Source organism: Hyperoodon ampullatus (genome assembly GCF_949752795.1).
Source record: "Hyperoodon ampullatus genome assembly, chromosome: 17".
NCBI lineage: Eukaryota > Metazoa > Chordata > Mammalia > Artiodactyla > Ziphiidae > Hyperoodon > Hyperoodon ampullatus.
In genome coordinates this window covers 62,762,036-62,789,378 of record NC_136930.1, presented here as the reverse complement: position 1 = coordinate 62,789,378, position 27,343 = coordinate 62,762,036, and the positions used below count along the sequence as shown (strand labels likewise).

The 27,343-nt window shown below is 43.3% G+C and overlaps 1 protein-coding gene across 1 annotated transcript in view; it reads left to right on the top strand.

Moving 5' to 3' along the window:
* Nucleotides 1-13,125: 13,125 nt before the first annotated feature.
* ANXA13 (annexin A13) overlaps nucleotides 13,126-27,343 on the top strand; it is a gene marked incomplete at both ends in the record, with an annotated part of 54,709 nt that continues 40,491 nt past the window's right edge. The window contains 2 exons of the mRNA XM_079722323.1: nucleotides 13,126-13,176; nucleotides 14,538-14,657. Coding sequence (XP_079578449.1) covers nucleotides 13,126-13,176; nucleotides 14,538-14,657 — 171 coding nt within the window. The remainder of the gene's footprint in view (nucleotides 13,177-14,537; nucleotides 14,658-27,343) is intronic.

Below are 27,343 nucleotides of genomic sequence, written 5' to 3'. Positions count from 1 at the left end.
AACATTTCTTGAGCAGGAATTTAGTTCGTGCAAATATTCCTTTAATAAATGGATGATTTGGCTGGAAATAGCTGTGGGGTGTGTGTGTGTGTGTGTCTGTGCATGAGGTTTTTCTCACTTTAAACCAGTACAGGTTAGAAAGGCTGGGACTCTCACCTACATACCCACAGATGAAGTATGTGCGTGTGAGTGATGCTGTAATTCTTAAATTGTTTCCCATGACCAAGAGTTCTTGTAAGTGTGGAGAATTAGCGCATACTAATCCACTACTTCGTTCATGAATGAAATAGATCATCTATTGAGTACCTACTACATGCCAGTGGCTCTGGGGGTTGGTGGTGACAAGGCCAAGTCCCGGCCCTGGTGGAGTTCACATTCCATTGGAGAAAACATAAAGACTAGACAGTGACACAAACAACATAGTTACAGATTGTGAACAGTGTGAGGCTGTGAGGAAGGAAACAGGGTGACCTCAAAGCAGTTACTTGGGTGATAGGAGGGGTGAGGGATCCATATTTTAGCTCCTTCCTGTCTGCAGCCTCCCACTGGTCAAAATGTGAGCCGAGGGTTGGTGACGTCCCCACACCAGAATGAGTGGCCACGTGCACACAGATCTAACAGTGGGCCTGCCTCGCCCGTGGCACTTCCCCATCATATGAAATGATGTGTATGTGCTTTGTTCAACAATTACACGACCAATGACACCAATAGCATCCTTATCACTTACGTCTTTAGCATTTACATATTGCCCAGCACACAGGAGGGAGGGAGGTGAGTTTGGTTTAGGTCGGCAGATATCCGTAAAACATCTAGAGGTTGTCAAGTGGAATGAAACCCATAGGTGGGTGATAACCATGTTGAAATACAAAAATCCATCTTTTTTGGCTGTGCGGCTTATGGGATCCTGGTGCCCTGACCAGGGATCAAACCCGGGCCCTCAGCAGTGAAAGCTCGGAGTCCTAACCCGTGGGCTGCCAGGGAATTCCCAATACCGCAGCTTTAACGGGCCTTGTTGTATAAGTCAGGGTTCTCCAGAGAAACAGAATCAATAGGATATATAGATAGTTATATATAAGAGGAGATTTATTATAGGACTTGGTTCACACAGTTACGGAGGCCAAGATGTCCCACAATCTGCCATCTGCAAGCAGGAGAAGCGGGAAAGCCCGTGGTATAATTCAGTCTGAGTCCAAAGGCCTGAGAACCAGGAGCTCCGAAATCCCAGGGCCGGAGGAGATGGAGGAGAGCAGGAATTGGTTCTTCCTTCACCTTTTTTGTTCTATTAGGGCCTCCGGAGGACTGGATGATGCCTGCCCACATTGGTGAGATCGGATCTTCTCTACTCAGTCTACTGAACCAAATACTGATCTCTTCCTAAAACACCCTCACAGACACACCCAGAAATAATGTTTTACCAGCTATCTGGGCATCCCTTTCCCCAGTCAACTTGACACAGAATTAACCAGCACACCTAGCAATCCAAGGTGCATGGGCTTCTGGCCTTGCTCTCCATTCCTATACCTCCCCCACTGCCTCTCCTACCCCCTCTGGCCTCGCAGGCATCTAGATTCTCTTCAGGTACCACAGGACAATCTTACCTTGGGCGGTGGCTCTGGATAAAATGCCACCAAATTATAAAAACCTGCAGTGTATATAATATCTACCACTAGGCACCTGGGGTTTTACTCTTGTAGATGTTGTGTGATGTTCACACGCCTATACGATGCAGTTGACTTTTCTACAAGAAGGTTCTTGTGTATTTTTTCAACCAAATAAAAATGTTCCTTTTAATGGTCTCTATTGTACTAATTAGTTTTCAACACTTGCCCCCAGCAGAGTTTCTCTCCACCCCCAGAATTCCCCTGATGACACAGAACCAACAACAAAGGAGCATTTTTACATAGAAAAGGAGTCCTCACCCATATGGAATTTTTGTATTTATTAGGGGGTAAAAAGTGCCTTTTGCAATTCTTTTCACGTTTCATTTTGTGCATCCACTTAGCACATAATTATTCTTTGTGTGTTTGTTTTCTCAGCTATTTACTAGATGTCTGGCTACATAGCACCTGGCTAGATCTCTTCATTCACTGATACTTTAAAAGGCTTCATGTTTTCTAGCCATTTAACATGTATCCCAAAAGTAAACTGCAAAATTTTCAATTTTCTCTTCTCCAGGGGCTAATAAATATACGAGTGGGATTAAAAGGTGGATTTTAAAACATAAATTATGGAAAATAAAATAAGTCACTGTATCTAAATTACGAATTAAACTCTTAGTAATGCTTGATTCCACTTATTACTTTAAGAATCCTATCTCTAAGAGTAGTCTTGACGATCAGGAAAGATAAAGAAACCTAGTTATCTGTTAAAAAGTGACACATAAAGTTCACCACTTCACCCTTTTGGCAACTACATTTTGAATGGCATACTGGTCAGCAGGTGATTTTTTAACTTTCTGTTGTATCAATTACTTATCTGTTATCACTGTGCATGACTTATATTACAATTTGCTACAGCCTTTCTTTAAAGATAGCTTGGGAATATTCATGAGATCTGAAATGCAGGCTGAAAAAAAAAGATTTTTATGGAACTGCATGACTTAGTCTACCTTTTGCCATGTGTAGTTCATCAAATAAAGCTTAATCAGACTGCTAAGAGGAGCCCACACAGGCTGTGGTCCCTGGGAAAGCAAAGGGCCTCAGAACAAATAACTTTCAACATGTACCTTCTTTATAGAAAGTTCAGGCCTTGAAGTCAGCCAGTAATATAGAGCCAAAATATGGGGGAGTTCAAAAGGCTTGGAACCCTTATCTCAGGCATCGTAGTCACAGCGTACCCTTAAAAAGTAAAATTTAATTTATAACATGAGTCAGGCTTTAAGATGCCATAAAAGTAACAGGAGTTTGAAAGTGCGGATTTTGCATCTTGCTACTGACACTGCTTTGCCCAGAATCATGAAATGAAAGTCAGAAATAAAAATATTCTTTTGCACATCGACACAGGCAATGTTAGCCTTGGGCAAATTTTTGGAACAACGACGAAGAAAGTCTTTCATTGGTGCTAATACACTTTAATAAGAAAGGTCTCCATAAATGGACCTAGGTGGAATCACAGAATCAAAGTCATCTTAAAACAGAAGGAAATTTACAAGGTACTTGGCCTAACCCTCTTGGCTTTAGAGTTATAAGAATGGAAGCACATAAAGAGGAGGGAACTTGGGTATGGTCATCAGATAATTACAGAGACACGGGATGGTGTGGAGCATCTTGTGGCCAAGGTGACCAAGGAGACCCACGTGTCCTGCGTGACCTTGTTGTACACTGCCACGTGCTCTAACTCACTGCAATCAGGCCAACTCTGATTCTAATCAGCCCTCTTTACACAAATGAAATTATATTTACTAATGAAAAACATTAAAGTAATTAAAGTTTACTATTAATTTGTAATGAAAAAATAAAACCATCTGAGAGAAGATTGCTTCTGTTCATGTGATATGTATATTCCTGAAAACCTGCAAGGTTAATGTTTACAGTCAAATATAGTTTAGATACTTGTGCTCACTTCATATGACTCCCAGGGGTACTCAGCATGGTTAACTGCTTTCTTTCTTGAAACACTCTCTTATCTTGCCTTTCTAGCCACCACATTCTTCCAGTTCTCCTCTGCTCATACTCACGGCTCCTTCTCTGCCTTCTGCTTTCTCTGTCCAGCAGGTGACCACTGGCACAGGTAAGGCTCAGTCCTGGGCCTCATTTCTCTTTCCTTCTCTCTCCTTTTCTCTCTCCTCACACTCTCTATCAATAATCTTCCTCTGGGACTTCCCTGGTGGTGCAGTGGTTAAGAATCCGCCTGCCAATGCAGGGGACACGGGTTCGATCCCTGGTCCGGGAAGATCCCACATGCCGCGGAACAACTAAGCCCATGCACCACAGCTACTGAGCCCGTGCGCCACAACTACTGAAGCCCACGTGCCTAGAGCCCGTGCTCCGCAACAAGAGAAGCCACTGCAATGAGAAGCCCGCACACCGCAACGAAGAGTAGCCCCGGCTCGCCACAACGCAGCAACGAAGACCCAACACAGCCAAAAATAAATAAAATAAAATAAAATTGAATTAATTAATTAAAGATACTACTAATCTCCCTCCAGCTTATGACTTCATATATGCCAACGATTCCCAAAGTTTTCTCTAACCCAGGCATCATTCATGCCCAATTGCCAGTCTGCCGTCGCCACCTGGGTATCTAATAAGCATCTCAGACTGAACATGACCAAAGCCCCAAATCTTGATGCCCTGCTGGGAGATCCCTTCAATCCACCCCAGCCTTCCTCACCTCACATCTGGGAGGGACATCCTTGATTTTCCTTTGCCCTCTGTCCCCACATCCAATCCATCAGCCAATCCTCTTGGCTCCACCTCTAAATCCGAGCCCACCTCTAAACTCCGCCTTTGCATCCAGGCCAGTTCCACCGCTCACCTGCTCAGCTGCAAAAGCCTCTTCACCTATCTCTTCTGCTCTGCTTCCCTGGGATCCATCACGTACACACAGCAAGGGCTATCTTTTAAACGCTAAATCGGATCGCGCTGCTCTCTTCTCGAAAATGCTTTAGTGATTTTGCAACTCTCTACGAGTAAATTCCAAATCCCTCACCACAGCCCTCGAGGCCCTGCTCGGTCTGATCTGCTTTCCCTGCTCTGCACTCAGCCCACTCTCCCCACCCTCCCCTCCAGCTGCCACAAAACATCTTTCCTCTGTTATTCAAAGGCACCAAAGCCTTTTGACCTCAAGACCTCTTTTGGCCTGAAATCGCCTCCCTTTGTCCTGCAAACGCTGTGTCTGTTCTTCAGGGCTCATCCCCCAGCCCCTTCCTCCTACTTGCCTCTCCTTCCTGCCCCCTGACAGGTGGCCTCCCCAACTGTTCACCCTCATATCACCCTGTTTCTTTCCTCACAGCCTCACACTTTTCACAATCTGTAACTATGTTGTTTGTGTCACTGTCTAGTCTTTATGTTTTCTCCAATAGAATGTGAACTCCACCAGGGCCGGGACTTGGCCTTGTCACCACCAACCCCCAGAGCCACTGGCATGTAGTAGGTACTCAATAGATGATCTATTTCATTCATGAACGAAGTAGTGGATTAGTATGCGCTAATTCTCCACACTTACAAGAACTCTTGGTCATGGGAAACAATTTAAGAATTACAGCATCACTCACACGCACATACTTCATCTGTGGGTATGTAGGTGAGAGTCCCAGCCTTTCTAACCTGTACTGGTTTAAAGTGAGAAAAACATGCACAGACACACACACACACACCACAGCTATTTCCAGCCAAATCATCCATTTATTAAAGGAATATTTGCACGAACTAAATTCCTGCTCAAGAAATGTTTCCATCCCTTGAGGTTTGTCACAACAAAATCTGGTCTGTGACAGACAGCTTTCTAAGGAATTCCTTCCTCTCACTCACTCACTCACCAAATACATGTTGTAAGTCAGCTGCTGTTATTTCCACGTGACAGGTGCCATACAAGCTCCGGATATAGAAGGGTAAAGAGGAGATATTCGCTGCCTTATTCCAGGGTGAGAACATGCAAACAGAGAAATAAAAACAATCCAGTGGGGTGAGGGCTGACCTGGAGGAGACAGCCTGCATCCCACGATGCTACATATGCATTTGTTTTATCTCGTTTCTTTTTTATCACTTTCTCTGATGAACCATCTGACTTCTCTGACGGGCTCTTTCTTTTTACCACCCACCAAATATGCTTTCTGAGCCCCATCTTCAGCCTTCTATTCCCTTTCTCCGTGCTCGGCCTCTGCACATCTCAAGACGCTAGCACCCCCTGCGTGGATGGCTCCCTGACCTGGCTCCGTCCCTGTCTTCTCAGACAGGCCCAGCTCTTCTTCCTCCGACTGCCCTCTGAACTCCTCTCTTTGGGGGTCTTCTGGAACCTTGGCTTCCACGTTTCCCTCCTTCCTTGGTTGCCCTATTGCTAAAGGTTGGCACCAAGTCCCAGTCACTCCCGTTGGAAACCTTGGTTTCAAGTTTTCCGTTTGCTACTATTCCAGTGCAGCCATTCTCATCCACATCAACTTTCCAAGGTCTCCTCAACCCTCCCCCTGTCCCCTCCACATATCACACTCCTGGTCGCCTCCTGATCATTCCCCAAACAGCATTCACCACTTCCAGTGCTGTGCCCCCATGCCCTTCCCCCACCCCTTTCAAATTCTTGCCACGTCACAGCCCCCAGAGTAAGGTTCATGCCCCCAGGAAGTCTTCCTCATCCCTTTGGGATAGTCATTTACTACCTCAATTATATCTTGGCTTCCAACTGTACTTTTTAATATCTATCCTCTGCAGATAAATGTTAAGTGCCAGGAGGGCAACCACTCTGTCTTTTACCTTCCTTTCTTCTGCCCCGTGGTGCCTAGCACAGCACTATTACGCTCCTCACTTAGCGACTGATACGTATGTGTTGATGAGTCAGTGCTGGGTTCTGAAATCCTGCAGTGTAGACCGAAGGTGTTTCATCTTCAGAGAAGCCCTGACAACGGAGCCCTGTCAACCAGTCAGCACTGAGGCAGAACTCACAGGGGCAGAGTCTACAGGATGGAGCCATCAGGAGAGGGATGCTGTGCGGGTACCCGGGCAGCTGTTGAAGGTGCCGGTGGCAGTGGCCAACCGCAGGCAGATCAACCCAAGAGGATGCACAGAAAGCTGTACCGGAAGAGAAAGTTCCAAGGGAAGGGCATTCTGCTCCCCTTTTGGTGGCTCCAGTCAATTCTCAGCCTCTGAGAGGCTTCAAAACACTCTGGGCTACTATTTCCACCTCCTCCTCCCATTCTCACAATTTCTCCTTTTTCCCTTTCCTTTCTCTTCTCTTACTCCCATTATGCCTTCCCTTTTGCCCTTCTGCAGTGGACATCTCTTGCTTTGGCCAGCCTACCATCCATTCACCCTCTTTTTATTAAGAGCACCCCAGTTTTCTCTGGGTGACCAGGCCCCCCCACACACTCAAACCTCGTGGTTTGGAGGGGGTTGGCTCCACTCTCAGCTCCAGAGGTGACATGAAACCCAGTCCTCACAACCTCCCTCCAGCTACAATGGCCAGTTCACAGATGCGTGATGAGTCCCAATTTGGGCCAGAGAATCGGACCAGGACATACAGTGAAACTTACAGGAAAGGAAAAGCTCTCATGTTCTTTTCTATAGCTTTGGAAGTGGGAGGATGAAAATATGAATCCGCTGGCAGCCATTTTGCCTGTGAGAGGGGGGATCCCTTTAAATGGGGAGAAAGCAGAACTGGGACATGGAGGGGGACAGTGGATCCTGGGGACATAGTTTGAGTAGCTGGATCCAGCTATGCCGGAAGCTAACTACGTTTTCCAGTTATAGGAGCCATTAAATTCCTTGTTTGTTTAAGTTATTGCTAATCAGATTTTTAGTCACTTGCAACCAAAAGAGTCCCAACATACCTTCCTAAATCCAACTGTTCGTAGTATTTTAGGACTGGAAGTAAATGTAGAGAGGAAGTCCAACTCTTACATTTACTTAGTTGAAACCCAAGAACAGGAGACTGTGACTCTGATAGTTGTACCAGAGACCAGCCTAAAATTCAGGTCTTTGCTCTCCCAGAGCTATGGTTTATTTTTTGGTTTGGGTTTTTTTTTTTTTTATCACAAAATGCTACATTAAATCAAGGTGTTTCCTCTTATGTAGATGCTTTATTCCTCCAACCAGAACATAAGCATCTAGCTGTGGGAACTGTGTCCTAAATTTTTCACATGCCCTGCAGCTTAGCATGATGTCTTACATGTGGCAAATATGCAATAAGCCCTTGTTAACCAATCAGTGAGTTAAGAATGTATTTTGATCTGTGAGAGTTTTGCTTTTATGCTTACAAGATGAAATGTGTTACTTTCAGCGTTTTTACTACTGAAAAAAATTTGGAGTATGAAAATACAGTTGTTTTCAGAAACTATAATCATTTCCTGCAGATTTTAGTCTTTTTGTCTTAAGCAAGATTTATTAGCATCTACATTTATTATTTAATGTAGAGAAAAAAAGTATAAACAAACATGACAAAATATTAACTTTTTTGCTTTTGTTTATGTGGAAGAAAATAGCAGTCCAGGGACTTCCCTGGTGGCGCAGTGGTTGAGAATCCTCCTGCCAATGCAGGGGACACGGGTTCAATCCTGGTCTGGGAAGATCCCACATGCCGCGGAGCAAATAAGCCCGTGCGCCACAACTACTGAGCCTGTGCTCTAGAGCCCGTGAGCCACAACTACTGAAGCCCTCGCGCCTAGAGTCCGTGCTCCACAACAAGAGAAGCCACCACAATGAGAAGCCCGTACACTGCAACAAAAAGAAGCCCCCGCTTACCACAACTAGAGAAAGCCCTCACGCAGCAGCGAAGACCCAATGCAGCCAAAAAAAAAAAAAAAAAAAAAAAATCAGTCCAAAAATCAACTATAATTTTTGGGTTCTAATTAAATTGCTCTAAATAAAGAAAATACTATTAATTCTCCCTGCAGAAATAGATATTAGGCAAGTGTTCAACTTGACAGTTATATTTAGAAAATCAGCATCTGTGTATTTTTGTTATTTTGAATACTGTATGGCTACAATATAATCTGAAATACTTGTTTGTATTATCATATGAGCTTTCACCAGGGTATTTCTAAATGGACGTTTTATTAAATACAAATTATCCAGCATAATGTATTTGCTCTGAGAATCATAGCAACTGATGAGATTCTTTTGTTTGTTTTTTGAGATGTTGCATTAGTTTCCTAGAGCTGCCATGACAAAATGCCACAAACTGAGCAGCTTGAAACAACAGAAATTTATTCTCTCATGGTTCTGGAGGCTAGAAGTTCAAAATCAACATGTTGGCAGGGCTGTTCTCCTTCTGAAATCTGTAGGGGAGAATCCTGCCCTGCCTCTTCCTGGCATCTGATGGTGGCTCTCAGTCCCTGGTATACCTTGGCTTGCAGCTAAATCACTCCAATCTCTGTCTCTGTCATTGCAAGGCCTTCCCCTGTGTGACGGAGTCTTCATATGGCATTTTCCTCTTCTTATAAAAACACCAGTTATAGTGGGTTCTGGCCCATCCTAAGTACCTCCTCTTAGCTTGGTGACATCTGCAAAGACCCTATTTCCAAATAAGGTCACATTCAGAGGTACTGAGGGTTAGGACCTCAGTGTGTCTTTTTTTGGGGGGTAGGGGTGAGATACAACTTAACCCATAACAGATATATAAGTAACATTTTTAAGAAGTGTTAGAGGGCTTCCCTGGTGGCGCAGTGGTTGAGAGTCCGCCTACCGATGCAGGGGACACAGGTTCGTGCCCCGGTCCGGGAAGATCCCACATGCCGCGAGCAGCTGGGCCTGCGCGTCCGGAGCTTGTGCTCCGCAACGGGAGAGGCCACAACAGTGAGAGGCCCGCGTACCGCAAAAAAAAAAAAAAAAAGAAGTGTTAGAAACTTAACCTTGGTGGGCTAAGGAGGAAAGACTCTCTGGCAGGATTGATTTCTGACTTGCTATTGAGACACATAATGTTAGGAGATTAGAACTTTGCCTGGCATCACCACTCTGAGAACCACCAAAATCCAAGAGATGTAAATAAACAGGCCCAGCCTAATAAAGAAAGATGCAGCACCTGTAATAATTTGGAATCACTAAATGTTTATAAAGATACCAAAACATAAAATCCCCAAACCCCTCCCATCATCCCTCTTGCGCCCTCTTTTCCCCCATCAAGTCTGCTCACTCTTCTTTCCTAGGCAGTTCTTTTTCTGCCCTCTGGACCTCCAGCTATGACATCCTTCCAGTAATGGCCTGGGGTCATAGGAATTCCCCCTTGCTGCTGTTGCTTGGAATTATCCCAGCCACCTCCTCACACCCCCATGGGGAAGGAGAAAAGGATGAGATGATACCAGAAATAGTTCTGTTTCAGTCAAATCCAAACTTGGCTGTGGGTACATTTAAATTATCAAGAGGTGGCTGTAGTGGTGGTGATCTAGAAAAATAAGGTGTGTCAGCTTCTTTCTTGGCCTCTAAGCTTTCTATCTTTCACCTCCCTGGAGCCATAAACCATATCTCTTCTTGATGAATTGCCGGTGTTCCATAACTGGGCAGAACTTATCTCCACGCTGAGCACGGCACTGTCAAATTGCCCCTGCTCCTCCTGAACTTTGAGCTTCAACACCCTGGGGTGGGAGAGGAAGGGAGGGAGGAAAACTGTCACTGATCAAGGGTTCTAGGAGGGGTTAGTGACACAGAGATCATTCCAAAGCCAGCACGGAGGTAGGGCAGGGAAGACTAGGCCCTGAGAAGTCTGGGGCTGGGAAAAGGAGGTAGTGAACTACAGAACGCAAACTAGACACCAAAGGCAAAGTAATCAGGAACGGTCAAAGCGTTAGTTGTTAACTTATATCTTCTTGCCTTCTGCCCTATTCCACTGTCAGTACCCAGAGGACAGCTGTGTCTTGTTTACCACTGCATCTCCAGCAACCAGCATCCCACCTGGCACACAATGGACTCCAATCTCTTTGGCCATCTTTCATTTCCTGTCATTTGCAAAGCCCTGTCCTATTTCTGAGGTGTAGCACAAACTAAAACATCTGACCTGGAACACTTTCTCTTTTCAGATGATGCTCTTCTTCTCATCCCTTGGTTCACAGCCTAAATGTTAGCTCCTTGAAGAGTTCTATCTCTATTTAAAGTAAATTATACATACTCTCATGCACACAAGTGTGCTCGTGCACACACACTTTAGCTTCCATCACAGCATCCTGTTTGGTTTCTCCATAGCCCATACAACAATTTGTAATGATTTGTTCTTTGTATATCTCCTCCACTTGGCTGTACATTCCAGAAAGAGAAAATTCATATCCCTTTTGTTCACTGTTGTAGTCCAAGCAATTAGCCCATCCAAGAGATGCAATAGATAAAGGTTAAAGAACAAAAGAATGAATATATAAGCAGAAGCTAATAAACCTATAAGAATTTTCATACTATGTTACATGGGAAGGTAGCATAAAATAAGGATGGCATCTTAGACCAGAAGAGGAAAGAGGAAAGATTAATAACATCTAGGATCGATTGAATAACCAAAACTAAAGCTGAATCTATTTCTTCCTTATTCTACATCAAAATCAATTCCAAATGAATCAAAGATGTAAACCTTAAAAAATGAAGTCATTAAAAAAAAATTGAAGAAAATGTACAAGAAGTCTTAATCATCTTAATGCAGAGACTTTTTCTAAGCAAGTGAAAGAAGAAAAGATAGTTTTTATGTATTTAAATATATCTAACACTTTCTTCACACACATATATGCAATGAAAACATCAACAGAGACAAAAGATAAATTGGGGAATTATAACTGTTATGCTTGACAAAGGCCTGGATTTTATTATATATATTGTGACAAGTATATAATGAAAAAACTAATAACTCAAAAATAAAGGACATAAACAAGCAGACCACAGTAGAATTCATGCAAATAGCTTTTAAGGATCGGGATATATAATTTTAAGAATATCAAAGGAAAGGAATGTAAATTAAACAGTGAGATAACCATTTTTTATCTTTGAAATTGGTAGAAATGAAAAAGTTTGAAAATCTTCAGTGTTGGCCATTATGTAGAGAAAGGAGCACTGGCATATTACTGTAGGAAGGTATACACTTTGTCTTTTTTTTTTTTTTGCGGTACGCGGGCCTCTCACCGTTGTGGCCTCTCCCGTTGCGGAGCACAGGCTCCGGACGCACAGGCTCAGCAGCCATGGCTCACAGGCCCAGCCGCTCCGCGGCATGTGGGATCTTCCCAGACCGGGGCACGAACCCGTGTCCCCTGCATCAGCAGGCAGACTCTCAACCACTGCGCCACCAGGGAAGCCCATACACTTTGTCTTTTGAAAGACAGCCTCGTGGGTCAGCTGGCCTTTGAAAGTCGTTCAGCATTTTTATGTCTGTGTATGGGACAACTTGGCAACATCTCTCAGAATTTTAAAGCATATACACTTTGGCCAGCTATTGCATTCTTAGATTTTATTCTACAGATAAACATGTACACATATGCAAAGATGCATAAATGAAGATAGTCATTCAAAAGACCAAAATAACCTAAATGACCTTGAATAGTGGACTGATTAAATAAGCTTTGGTTCATACCCATAGTAGATGAACATGCGGTCACTGAAAAAGAAATGTGCCAATGTCTTGTATCTATTTAGTATATGAAGCCCAGAAGGCATGGAACAGAAGGCAATGTACCAACCCATTTGTTGAAAGAAAGCATACCAAAGATAGCTAGGCAGATAAACAGACAGATAAACATGGCTGTGTATGCATACCATTTCTGGAAGGGCTCAAACCTCAGAGGGCAGGGACTGAGTGGTCAGTAAGCTTACTTTTCACGGTACCTCTTCATATTATTAGGGGGAAAAATGTACCATCTGCACATATTACTTTTTAAATTTAGAAACTAGCTAAATTATAAAAATGATGTCAGCATAACTCAATGTAGCCTTCAAAAAGATCCTTTGTAATAATAAGGGTGATGTTAGTAAAATAAGACGATTTTTCAGTCTTGTTTGGTTAATGCTTTTATCACTCCAAGGCATAAAATCTTAGTGAAAACGTACACTTTTTTTTTTTTTTTTTTTTTTTTTTTGGCCACACCATGCAGCTTGCGGGATCTTAGCTCCCCGACCAGGGATCGAACCCCATATCCCCTGCTTTGGGAGTACGGAGTCTTAACCACTGGACCACCAGGGAAGCTCCTAAAGGTATAAAATGTTAAATGAACACCTAAAATAAAAAAGAGTAACTCTTTCAATAATCCAGGAGTGAGAAAGGTTTAGCCCTTTAGTTGTGAATAAGATATTCAACTTGAAAAGCCAACACTCGATTTATTAATAAATATTTTAGTTTTAAAAGATGGCCAACCAAGGCAGTGTGGGCAGGTTAAGATCATTTGTAGCTGCTGCCACTCCCTACCCATCCCCAGCAATGTGTTCAAATGCAATGCCAACGGTTACTTATTAAACTCAAGAGATATTATGCCCTGGGAAAGCCATTATAAACTTGGCCTGTAGGAGAGCTGACCTCTTAATGAAATACAGAACAACTATCTCTGAAAAAAAGAAAATGGGCAATCGCAGTGTAAGTATTTATTGCTTTCGGGAATCAAACCAAGTTCTAACTTTTGGTTAGCATGTGGAGAAATTTAAACTATGAAATCATGATTGATACTTTTATACTTTATCATTGTGATCACTCCTAATTGTTGGTTTTCACAACAGCAAACCATGCTTTCAAAATGCATTTGGAATATATTTTTTCTCCATTAGTCAGAAATCTCTTTGGAGGCGTGAAAGAGAAGTATTTAAAACAAGGTGGTAAACAGTGCCTTGCAGAGAGCAAGTAGTTAAAATAGTATTTAAGGAATATATGACTAAAGATGTTAGTTTGCAGCAAAGCTGCACAAAGTTTCATAGACTGTGCCCATCGGTGTTTTGGGAATACAGGCTCATGTTGCAAATATCAGTAGATAAAGATACAAGTACTCTCACAAACCTATACAACTTGGATTGAAAGGCGAAAATATCCCAGTATTTTTTTCTAAACAGCACCAAATGCCCAGATATTTGCAAATACTCACGGAATGGATTTAATATTTTACTTTTCTTCTGAAATGTCTAGGCTCATGTGAATAGCATGTCTATAAACTATTAATGGCTAAAAACTGACAAAAATACTACCATTTGGAGCTAACTATGCACAAGGCAGGTCAGAGTTAAATCTTGATTTTTTTTTTTTTTTTTACAGCGAAAAAGGTATACTTAAAGCTATGGCAATAAGAATTTTAATAAGGTTTTGCTGCACCTAATGTGGCTTCCCACAGGAAGATGGATTTATTGTGTGTACACTAGGAGCGAAGAGAATAAAACTCCAAACTCTTCTGTAAACTAGAACTTTGTTAATACGATTTTCTCCTTTGCTCTAAATCAAACTTGTGCTCAGATGGTGGCAAATCTACAAGCGTTTTCTTCAAAGAGGCATTATTTTTAAAATCATCTGTAAGTAGCATTTTCATACTAGCCAAGGCTACGAAGCTTCCATTTAGATTATCTTTCAGAGAAACTGAAACCTACTTTTAAAATACTTTTGATCCTGGAAAAAAAAATTTAAATAATAAAATAAAATACTTCTGATCCTGCCTGGGCTCCCTGGTGGTCCAGTGGTTTGGACTCCAAGCTTCCAGTGCAGGGGTCATGGGTTTGATCCCTGGTCAGGGAACTAAGATTCCACAAGCCGTGCAGCGCAGCCAAAAGAAAAAAAAAAATTTTAATCAATAAAATAAAATACTTGTGAACCATGCAGAGGATCTCAGGAAAAATCACTGGCTCCTGGTTTAGCAGCTTAAGAGGATGTTTTCACCCTCTGAAAGTTACCCCTTGAAAGCGGCAGCTGGCTTGTGTGAGTGGTCTAGCATTTTATGTATTTCTTTTTTGACTCCCCAGAGCCAATCTTACTCCTTGTCAGAAGGCAGTCAACAGTTGTACGGGCAGGCCCAACCCTCGGCAGCCGTGCAGCCTCTCAGCCACCCATCAGGGAGTGGAGAGCCAGAGTTCCATCATCCTGTAAGCACTTTATTTTCCCTCCAAATCATAGGTATGACCAGGCTTTCTCATGGGCCCGTATTACTCACCAGTGACTTGTTATACTGGACCGTCCACAATCCTCTGGTCTGAAAATGTCACCATCAGGCATTACTTCCAAGCAGGGAAATTTTTCCCTAGAAAATGTTTGTTATAATATTTGCAGCTAAGGTAAAAATGTAATTTAGGAACTCAGCTTCTCTTCCCAACAGTGTCCGCTTAATGGTGTCCTGGAACAGAGTACGTGATCCTACACTATGCCCCTGTGACGTTGTAGAAAATATTAGTGGAATTTAACATGTGCATAAAGAATGAATATGTTCTAAGACTGTGTTTCTAGATGAGTAAATGCGAAACCTTTTTAAAGGACAAATTACTGCATTAGACAATGACTTGAAGAGGTACAAACTTAAAACTACGACGCTTATAGTTTTAAAGCAACTACACACCAAAACAAATTTGCAAACTAAATGCTAGTAAAATTCAAGTCCATGATGTGCAAAAGTATGTTATTGATTTAGTGTAATAGATAATGTTATTTTGCTGAGATTAAATGTAAAAATGGCGCAGATTGCTATAATGTGGTTTTTCTGAGTTGCGGCATGTCTAAAATATGATGCAGTGTGTGACTTCTTAGTTCTCCTGTCACGTTTCTCTATCCAAACTACTGAGAAACTTTTGTTTGTAAGACTCCCTGTAAGACAATTGGGCCTTCTCTTGGCTAAAACGCAGGCCTTTTATATTAAACCCCCCTCTGTTCTCTGTTCTTTTACCATGAGTTTGTAACAATTAAAGAATGGCTATTTGGCATGCTTTTTACATAGAAACACAAATGCAGGCATTGAAATCATGTGCTAGCCCCTGCTCATCCTGATGATCCAGTATGCTTTATATTTGTTTTTATATATTAGTTATTATCAGCACTAAAGACACTATATAAAAAGTCTACTAGGAAGGTTGAATTCCCAAAAATATGTCCACAAACCAGAGTCCGCAGATAACTGTTTGACAAATATTGCTCTAAAGCCAATAGAATGTTGGCCAGGAAGTTACATTTTCCAAGGTACTCTGATATGGAATCCTAGCCAATTCTGAAAACTTAAAAATTACTTTTTTTTCGCTTTGTGCTTTTCTCCAATCCTTTTGCCATCATTTTTTGAACTCAAGACATGGTGTTTGTGCCTAACCTATTTGGAGCAGTAATAACGGATACTTGGATATTATCATTTGCTGAAACACAGTGTTCAGAGCTTGCTCAGCCTGGAGGCCATGTCCCTGTGCTCAGTGAGCTCTGTGCAGAGACAGAAAAATAGATCTACAGGAAAAAGCTTAGGTTCAGCCAGATGACTCTTCTATTCTACTGTGTGAATTGTTTTCAAGAGAATCACCATCTAGAGGAAAATAGAATATTGACACAAAGAGTGAGATGACTTTGCCATAAGAGTGTGGCTATAGGTGGCAGGGTCATAGACAGGGAGCAAGATCTAGGGGTGCCATGGATAAATGTGGAAATAATCACAAACTCAAGAGGACTGTTGATTTCTGGACATTTTTTTCCAGACTAATGAACAGGCGCTAGAAAGGACTGCTGCCTTGTTACTCATAGTATGGACCCTGGGCTAGCAGCAACATCCACATGGCCTGGGTGCTTTTAGAAATGCAGAATCTCAGGCCCACTCAGACCTACTGAATCAGAATCTACGTTTTAACGAGATCCTCACGTGATTCCCATGCACGTTAAAGTCTGAGAAGCAATGAACTGGGGAACAAGTTCTTAAACTTGGCTGAGTGTTGGAGTCACCTGGGGAGTTCTAAAAATCACGGATGCCCGAGTCCCACCCCCAGAGAGTCTGAATTAATTAGTCTGGTGGTTGGCCCGGGTGTTGGGATTTCTAAATGCTCCCCAGGTGATGCTAATGAGCACAGAGTTTGAGAAACAGTGAACTGCACACCACGATCCTGACAAGACTAGCTCAGCACACCGCTGATGAACGAAGTGTCATTCTGAGCGTTGGTAAATGAAAACAAACTTGTAAATGTTAGAACATCAGCTCAGCAATCTGCCACAGTGTTTGTCAACATGCCACGTTTATGACTCACTTGTGCTAATATTTAGCCAACACAGATATTGTCTGAAATGGAGACTAGTTTGGGACTTGTAGCAGGAGTTCCAAACCAGCCAGCTCAGATGAGGGTGGATCGGGAACACCTGGGAGCTACATGACAGGGGGGGAACCAGGTCCAGATTCCTGAGGGAGGCTCTAGAGACAGGTGAGAATGTGTTTGGGAATTTGAGACAAAAGTAAGCACGGCTTCAACCAAGAGTGTACATTCAACTGTGATCCTCAAACTCAAAGAATCGCAGTGAACCCCAAGCAGAAACCAGCCTAGACCGTGCAGTAATATATCTCCTATCAGGAAACCTTTTGTCCCAGAAAGTTAGTCCTTCAATTACCACTATCCATAAGAAGAAACAAAAATGGCCTCTGATGTGAAAACATGACATGCACTAAAGCATACCTTCTCTATTTTTTTTTTACATCTTTATTGGAGTATAATTGCTTTACAATGGTGTGTTAGTTTCTGCTTTATAACAAAGTGACTCAGTTATACATATACTTATATCCCCATATCTCTTTCCTCTGGCGTCTCCCTCCCTCCCACCCTCCCTATCCCACCCCTCATATCTTCTCTATTTAATGACAACTCACCCACTTAAAGTCTAGCTACATTTTTGGCACAATTACACAATCTGGGCTGTGGAGATTTCTTGGCTATAATAGATTAAAAGCAGTCCTTTTAAAGAGGTGGTGGGGGAAAGGCTGGCAAGGACAAAACCACCGACAGAAGGAAAAACATGCAAACTGAACACTTGACCCAAGAACTCTAAAGTTATAGGAACCCAGGGTCACTTCGTGCAGGGGATGGATTCCAGCGTATCCCAGCACACCTGGGCAACTCTGCTCTACAGCTCGGCAACATGAATCCAAAGGCCCAGCAATGATGGGCATCCCTGTGGGTTTAAAGGGGCCTTTTGAAAAGATGAAGATGATGATAATAACAGACATTTTTCAAGTGCTTGCTAGACTGTGCGCAGTTCTGAAAGCTGTGGTCCTAATGTAGAAGCATGGGTCTACTATCAGGTATTCCTCAGTGCAATAGTCCCAGATATGGCCCCCAGGCCAGCATCATTAGTATCGCCTAGGCTTTTGTTAGGAATGCAAATGATCAGCTCCCCACCCCCAGACCTACTGAATCAGAAACTCTGGGGGAAGTGCCCAGCAACTGCTGCTGAAAAAGCCCTCCAGGAGATTCTGATGTTCGTTAGTGTTTGAGAACCAGTGTTGAAGCAAAAGCCTCTCACGGGCCTCACTAGAGCTGTGCCCTTGCTCTGAGCATAAACCATCCCCACCCCTCAGCCTGCCCACACGCCCTGACCGTGGCATGTCAAGCCTTCTTAGCCCCATGCCCTCCTCCTGGGCTTCTTACACCAAATGCAACCCAGAGAACTACCCCTTTCTGCTCCTTCCTCCACCCCAGACCAGGCCGCACACTCTCCTGCCTCCCATCTTAGAGCTGCACAGTGAGCTGGCGGCAGAAAGGCAGGGGGCCACTCTCCATCCTCTCAGCCAGCTCGACATATTCTTTTAGAGAAACTACCAGAATCCAGGTACTGTTTGAGGCTCTGGAGATAAAAAGAGGAATAAGATAAACAACCACAGTCCATGCCCTCAACATAGCTCACAGTCCGGTCAGGAGGCACACAAATAAATAATTATAATGACGTGTGGTGGACGCACTCACAGAAACGTGTCCATCGTAACAAGGTTCAAAAGTTGGACAGAGGAGGGAATGATGCCCTGTGGGAGAAGTGAGAGTAGAATAGGGTTTCTAGAGTGGAGAAAGGCATTCCTTGTAATGCAGGAGCACAGAGAGGTCCAGGAAGGCTGGTGCTGCTGGTGAGTTGAGCTCTAGCCCTGCCAAAGCACTCAGCACATCCTACAGCAATTGCCTGGGCAGCTGCTACCCTGTCCCGCAGGCTGTGAGCTTCTGAGGGCAGACGCTGTCTTACTCACTGCCGTAGCTCTGGGGCTTGACACATAACAGGTGTTCCATACATATTTTTGATAGAAAGATCAATGAGCAGGGACAGAGACAGGAGACAAGACTAGACAGGAGCACAGGGTTGAGACCCGACGTCCCTTGCATGCCATGTAATGTGTATTGGTTTCCTAGGGCTGCTGTGCAAACTACCACAAATTGGGGGGCTTCAAACAATGGAAATTTAGTCTCTCAAAGTTCTAGAGTCTAGGGACTTGGAAATCAGCATGTTAGCAAGCCCACACTCCTTCTGAAGGCTCTAGGGAAGAATGCTTTCTTGCCTCTTTCAGACTCTGGTGGCCCTGGGGCACTGCACTCCTTGGCTCCGGGCAGGATAACCCTAATTTCTGCCTCCATCTTCACAGGGCCTTCTTCCATCTGTGTCTCTATGCTTTCTCCTCTTCTTCTAAGGACACCAGTCATTGGAATTAGGACCCTCCCTAAGTCCAGAATGAGCTCATCTTTCTTTTTCTTTAAACCACCTGTAGAGGTTTGGTGTTTCTTCCTTATTTATTTATTTATTTATCTTTGGCTGCGTTGGGTCTTTGTTGCTGTGCGTGGGCTTTCTCTAGTTGCCTCTAGCGGGGGCTACTCTTCGTTGCAGTGCATGGGCTTCTCATTGCAGTGGCTTCTCTTGTTGCGAGCACAGGCTCTAGGCACGCGGGCTTCAGTAGTTGTGGCACGTGGGCTCAATAGTTGTGGCTCGGAGGCTCAGTAGTTGTGGTGCATGGGCTTAGTTGCTCTGTGGCATGTGAGATCTTCCTGGACCAGGGCTCGAACCCGTGACCCCTTCACTGGCAGGTGGATTCTTAACCACTGTGCCACCAGGGAAGTCCTGAGCTCATCTTGAGATCCTTAACTAATTACATCTGCAAAGGCTCTATTTCCAAATAAGGTCACATTCTGAGGTTCTGAGTAGACATGAATTGGGGGGACATTATTCAACCCATTACACCAAGGAAATTGCGCTTTATCGCCTTAAGCTAGTAGTGGTTTTTAAACTTTGCACAACAGATTCCTTTGGAAGGCTTGTTTAAACAGAGAGCTGGGCCCCATCAGCAGAGCGTCTGCTTCAGTAGACACGCTATGGTGGGGCCTGAGAATCTGTATTTCTGACAAGTTCCCTGGTGATGCTGATGCTGCCGGTCTAGGCACCACGCTTTGAGAACCACTACCTTAGGCAGTAGAGAAGCCCTAATCGATCTCAGACAAGGGAATGACAAGGTAAGCACTGCCCTTTGGATGGACTACGCTGGAAGCTGGTGGAGAAAGGTCTGGAGAGAAACATGACCAAAGGCAAGTAAAGCACTTGAAAGTGGAGAAAGATGATGAACCCCTGCCCCCAACTAAAACAGTGACGATGGGATTGGAGAGATGAGGATAGATTGGAGGGTCAAACCGACATAACTTGCTGACTGACAGGATATGGGAGGTGAGGGACAAGAAAGACTACAGCGGGACTCCAAGGTAACTGGCTTGTGCACGCAAGTGGATGATGGCGATGCACCCGGGGGATGAGGCAAAGTTTGCAAGGTGAGAGGATGAGTTTGGTTTGGGGATCTGTTGAGTCTGAGATTTCTGTGTTCCACCTGGGTTTAATGCCTAGCAGGTAGCTGGATCTGGAACTCAAGAGAGAAGTCTGGGATTGAGGGAATTTGTGTGTATAAATTCTGGTTTTTTGTCTGTTTGTTTTGTCTTTAAGTTAGTATGTATTTGTTCACAGACTATGGGACTCACAGTGGCTTAAATAACAAAGCCCTTTGATGATTAACCCTAACAGGAAGTCTGGAAGGAGGGGACTCTAGGGCTGGTTCAGCAGTTCAGTCACGTCGTTAAGGACTCAGGCTACGTCTGCCTTTCCATTCTGCCCCCCTTGAGGTACTGGCAACATCTCCCCTCCTGGATGCAAGACAATGGCCATGTGTGCGTTCAAGTTAGTAATCTCACATGATAGGGTCACAAGAAGGAAGGAAGGGGATGGAGAAAAAAAATGTCTTTCTCCTCCTGTACCAGTCCCCTATCAGTGAGGAAAATCTTTTGGGAACGCCCAGGCAGACATCCCTTTCTATCTCATTGGCCAGAATCGGTCAAAAGCCCATCCTAGACCAATCACTGGCAAAGGTGAAGAGGATAGTGATGGATCCTGATTCCTCTCCAGGGCTGGGGAAATCAACTTGTCAGCTAGTGTTCTTTCATTCTCTTTCTCTCTCTCACACACACTCTTTTTCTTTCCATGTCCTAGCCTTATTCTCTCCTATTGAAAATGAACTTTTTCTTTTCAATGATGGGGGAGGCAAAAGGAGTTGATGAAAGGGAGGCCTGGCCACAGATAGTTCAGGCACCACAGAGAGTTCCATGGCCTCACATAACTCCAGATTAACTACCCCAAGGAAAAGAGTTTTCTCTAAGCTTCTATACATACAATGCCAGGGAAAATTCTGATTGGCTGAGGTATGTGCCTACGTCTTTGAATATCACTGTGGCCAAAGTTGACCTTACCTATCGTTAGGGATGGGCAACATTGCTTTATCAGTATTGCTTTCTTATAACTATTGTTTTTATTAATATTACTACTACTACTTCAACGACTATGACTACTATTGGATGGACTGAAATAGAAAGGGAATGAAGATTTGAAGATCAGATGGGAAGGCAGTAAAATAATTCACCCTTTCAGTGATGGAGGTTTGGATTGTGGTGGGAATGAAAAGGAAGATAAAAATGCTAAGAAGAATTTTAAAGAAATAATTAATTAAGTTTGGATCCAATGCATATTGCAACTCTCTTACCAGGGGGAAGAATAACATTCATTGTTTTGATTCTGGAGGAGACAAAAACTTGCTCAAAGCAAATTTAGCTCTTTCACCTTGTTTCCTTTTCAGCAAATCTGAACTTGTTCACATACTGTTGGTTATGCCCTACTACACAGCACTATTCCATGCTGTAACGGCTCAGCTCAGCCCCCAATATTTTCACTTTTCAATTCCATCTGCCCAGTTATCATTGACTCTGGAGGATGCCAGAGTACACTAGCTTCCTTTTTTCCTGTAAGCGATGAATCCCAAGTTCATACTCTCACTGAATTGGCAAAAAAGAAAAGAAAAGAAAAAAAAAAACAGCCTTTGGCAATAGAAGAAGGAAATGGACAATTCTTTTCCAATGAGAAAAAGGTGCTTCATTTTTCATAACTCTTGAAGACATGGTTCCTTTCACAGTTGAGAAATAGTCATCACCTCCCCATCACCACCTTTCCCTCAACTTTTGTTGAGGCAGTACAGCAGTCATTGGATATCTAGAGGTGTAACCCTCTTCAGAGGTCTCTAACGCCCCAAACCATCAGTGGACAACCTCAAAGCAGACATTTTCCCCAGGACACAAAATCTGGTTTCAAGACAATGCATGTTATTCTGCCTCTAGAAGAAACTCTGAGTGGTCCAGACCAACACAGTACTGAAGGGCCCCCAAGAATGAGCCAACTGGGGCTGCCACTCCTGTGATGACAATGGCAGCTGAGAGGTGGTGGTTTTCCCCCAAAAGGCTGTTTAGCTCATAAGTTAAGTTCTGATGGCGAGAATGCAAAGGGCCTCCCTGCAGAAATACCCAGTAACAAGGCTGCCAAGCTACTGGTTTTCCTGCCTAGATGAACAGTGCTCATCTGGAAAGACATAATCATGAGTGAAATAATCAGGAGTCCATTTGCTCACCTCTTCTCTGGGTGTAGCCCCCAAAAGGGCTGCCCCAATAAGTCTTCCTCTACCAGAGCTCAGGGCGTGGTAGGCCCATCACATTGTTTGCGTTTCTGAGTGTACTGCCAGTAACGTTGGAAACAGTGGTACCCACCACCTTGAAGAGTCTTAAGTTCACATGTCCTTAAGGTCAGGTCTCAACCCCATAGTCACCTTTGATGGTAAATATCACATTGACATGTATAACCCGGACAGCATAGCCTAAGGAAGCTTGTCTTTCTGGAAAATGACCTAACTATACCAATCTTCATTAAAAGGTGTTCTTAAAATGCCAACATAAAAATAACCCCAAGTTTAGGAGAACAATCACTTTTTTAATCTAAAAAGTTTCACTTAGTTTTCAGAACACACAGCATATGTAAGGCTATATCATATTGAGATCTGATCCAAGGGGATGTTTTTTCTATTTTCAGCCTTATTTGATGAATGATGCAAATATTTGTACCCATTTAGAATGATGGCCAAACTACTAATAGTCATACCTGTCACTTTATAACTGCATCTCTGAAAGGGTGAATAAACAGCAGCGAAGTGCTCCCTGTGTTCTCAGCACCCTTCAAAGGTTTCCTAACACACTTTCCTAGCTATCTTGTCTACACCCTTGGCTAGCAGACTTCAAAAGCTGAGCCAAGTGAGAATAGGATCTAAGAACGGGCGGAATCAGCTTTGTTATCAGTGAGACCATGGTGACCATTAACTTTCTGCTCTGACAAGCATTTACGCAGATTTTGATTTAAAACCCAAAAAAAACAAGACTTTTAATCAAATTTATTGTTTCAAGGAAACCACGCCCAAGAAGCAATCAACTTAATTAAACAATATGCCACTAATTACCCAAGATTCATGTTTAAAGATGTGAATGACCCCTCTATTGTGTTTCAAATTGCCCATCAGTGTCTACTAAATGTATCTCTGGAAACGTCACCAGGATATTTTCCAGCTGAATTCAGTTCATTGACTTTAAATAGTGCAATGCTTTGCATTCGTGCTAACTGGTTTCAAAGTACAAATGAGTGACCAGTTAGAGGTGAAAGAACATTGTCCGGAGAGAGAGGAGTCCAGTTTTTACCATAAGCAAGTAAGTGACCCTGGGCAGATGACTTAACCACCAAGCCTCAGTTTATCTGTAAAATGAGGGAATTGGATACATTGAATAATGTTTCCCAGACTTCAGACATAAGTGTGACCTCTTGAACGTTGCCAGATACATGTGCCACATGTTGTACTAATAATTCTAGTAACTATTTTCTTTAAATCCACTCATCTTTTTGACACAAATTTATCTTAAAAAGAAACTTTGTATTAGTACCATAAATGGAAAACCAATATCAGCTGATGTTAATACAGAAAGTGAGTGTATTACATTCGAACTAAATACTATTGCCAGCCAAAGGCTCAGATCCTGTCACCTGTTTTCTGATAAAAAGACCTTTTGCGGGCTTCCCTGGTGGCGCAGTGGTTGAGAGTCCACCTGCCGATGCAGGGGACATAGGTTCGTGCCCCGGTCCGGGAGGACCCCACATGCCGCGGAGCGGCTGGGCCCGTGAGCCATGGTCGCTGGGCCTGCGCGTCCAGAACCTGTGCTCCACAACGGGAGAAGCCACAACAGTGAGAGGCCCGCATACCGCAAAAAAAAAAAAAAAAAAAAAAGACCTTTTGCATGAAATAGAGAAGGTGTTTGCAAAGTAACTATTTGAGGCTTTCTGGACCATACAACCTTTGTTGCAGCTACTCAATTCTGCCACTGTAGTGTGGAAGCAACCACTGACCAAATGTATATGAGTGGGTTGGCTATGTTCCAATAAAACTTTACTTACAAAAACAGGTGATGGGCTGGATTTGGCCCCAGCCTACAGTTTATCAACCCCTAGATTGGAGGAGTATGAAAGACATACTATTACCTGGCAAAGACTAACTACTCAGAAGATTCTAGAGAGAATTTTATTTTATTTTATTTTTTTAACATCTTTATTGGAGTATAATTGCTTTACAATGGTGTGTTAGTTTCTGCTTTATAACAGAGTGAATCAGCTATACATATATATATATATCCCCATATCCCCTCCCTCTTGCCTCTCCCTTCCACCCTCCCTATCCCACCCCTCTAGGTGGTCACAAAGCACCGAGCTGATCTCCCTGTGCTATGCGGCTGCTTCCCACTAGCTATCTATTTTACATTTGGTAGTATATATACGTCCATGCCACTCTCTCACTTCGTCCCAGCTTACCCTTCCCCCTCCCCGTGTCCTCAAGTCCATTCTCTACATCTGCATCTTTATTCCTGTTCTGCCCCTAGGTTCTTCAGAACCATCTTTTTTTTTTTTTTTTTTTTTTTTAAGATTCCATATATATGTGTTAGCATACAGTATTTGTTTTTCTCTTTCTGACTTACTTCACGCTGTATGACAGACTCTAGGTCCATCCACCTCACTACAAATAACTCAATTTCGTTTCTTTTCATGGCTAACATTCCATTGTATATATGTGCCACATCTTCTTTATCCATTAAAAGGAACTCCTTTCTCAGTTGGAATCTAATGGGCTTTAATACCTTCAGTGTTCCATGTCACTCACTTTGAAAAATGCTTGGTTGAATTTCTACCCTAAGAATCTATGATAAACCTCTTCCCTTTATCTTTTGCTCCTTGGATAAAGTCTAGGATTTCTTACTTGTACAGCCCTCAGTGTATATATTTTTTAAGTTGTCTTTCTCATTCACTGGGATGTCAATGGGAAAGTTCCTAATTTTTATCAGACCAATGGTTCTCAACCTTGGTTGCACGTTAGAATTATCTGGAGAGTTTTAAAAATTCCTATACCTAGTATATACCTATATCTTAATGATTCTGATCTAACAGGCCCAGGATGTGACTCAGGCATTTGTGTATGCTCACAATTGGCTGTGGCAAACTTACAAAGTCAGTCCCAGCCAGGGTGACCAACTATCCCGGTTTCCCTGGAACGGGCCCAGTGTTAGCACTGAAAATCCAGGATTTCCGGGGAAATCCCCAACCTTCGGCAGTCAGACAGCTGTTCACCTTAGTGCCAGCCCACCACTGGCAGAAAATCCTCGACTCTCTCCAAGAGGGGCAGGAACAGTTTCAGAGAGGAGATGAGGCTTCAGCAAATTTCCTTAAGTAGATCCATTCTCCACTGTTGCCCCTAGAATCAATGGTGGGCAACCAGGTGTTTAAAAAATGGACGGGCACGAGGCTCCGTGCTGTCAGTCCCCAAGCTTCTTTGGCCCTCTGAGGACTCAGGTAGCACAGTGAGGAATCCATCAAAGCATCTGTCCTCTGCCTCCCCTACCTCACACTGATAGGCCTCTTGCTAATAAGACAAACCGGCAGTCATTTTGCATAGATTCTGTCAGGTAGGGAGAAGTGACCCTTTTTTTTTTTTTTTTTTTTTTTTTTTTTGCGGTACGCGGGCCTCTCACTGTTGTGGCCTCTCCTGTTGCGGAGCACAGGCTCTGGACGCGCAGGCTCAGCGGCCATGGCTCACGGGCCCAGCCGCTCCGCGGCATGTGGGATCCTCCCGGACTGGGGCGCGAACCCGTGTCCCCTGCATCGGCAGGCGGACTCTCAACCACTGCGCCACCAGGGAAGCCCGAGAAGTGACCTTTTACCTGTGAAAATGTTGGACAGTTTATTAGGTTGGAAAGCAGTCACCCAAAAGGAGCAAACATCAGAAACTGGCCATCCTGTTGGCCTCATGCCTTTTCAGTCTTCAAAATGCCTCCACTAAAATGCAACTCCCTGGCACACCGTGGTCCCCGAACGACGATCCCTGTGAGCTAAGGGCAAGATGCTTTAGGAAAGGGGGAACTGGAAGATTTGGGATGAGATGGGGAGATAAGGAGGAAGAGTCCTGAGAGCCTGCTGGAGAAGTTCAGAAAAGCCAATCCCTCCCTGGCCAGCTCTGATCACCATTATGAGATCTCTCTGCCCAGTACTCTCGTCGTCTTTTTTTCCCCTGCTTTATTGAAATACGATCGACGTATAACATTACGTAAGTTTAAGGTGTACAATGTGTCGATTTGATACACTTATATATTGCAAAATGATTACCAGCATAGCATTAGCTAACACCTGCACCGTGGCACTTAGTTACCATTTCTTTTTTGTGGTGCTTTCTTAGCAACTTTCAAGCATATAATACCGTTTATTTACCGTTTATATATATATATATATTATATATATTTGTATATAATACCATTTATGTATATTATATATGTATATTTATATATAATACCGTTTATATATATATAGTTTCTGTATTATTTAACTATCATCACTACGCCGCACATTGGATCACCAGGAAGTATTCATCTTAGAACTGCAAGTTCGCACCCTCTGGCCAACCTCTCCCCCTTTCCCCCAGTCCCTGGGAACCACCATCCCAGTCTCTGTCTCTATGAGTTCAGCGTTTTTCGATTCCACATATAAGTGATATCATACAGTATTTGTCTTTCTCTGACTTATTTCACCTAGCAGAATGTCCTCAAGGTCCATCCACGTTGTCACAAATAACAGGATTTCCTTCTTTCTCGTGGCTGAGTAATATTCCTTTATATATAATATTCCTTTTCTCCCTTCCTTCCTTCCTTCCTTTCTTTCTTTCTTTCTTTCTACCACATCCTCTTTATATATTCATCCATTGACAGACACATATGTTGTTTCCATATCTTGGCTATTGTGAATGATGCTGCAGTGAATCACATTGTCTTATTTTATCTTCCTGAGATTCTGCTGGGTACAGCAGGTATTAGTCCCAGTTTACAGAAAAGAAGCAGAAAATATGATTCTATTTGACTCAGAA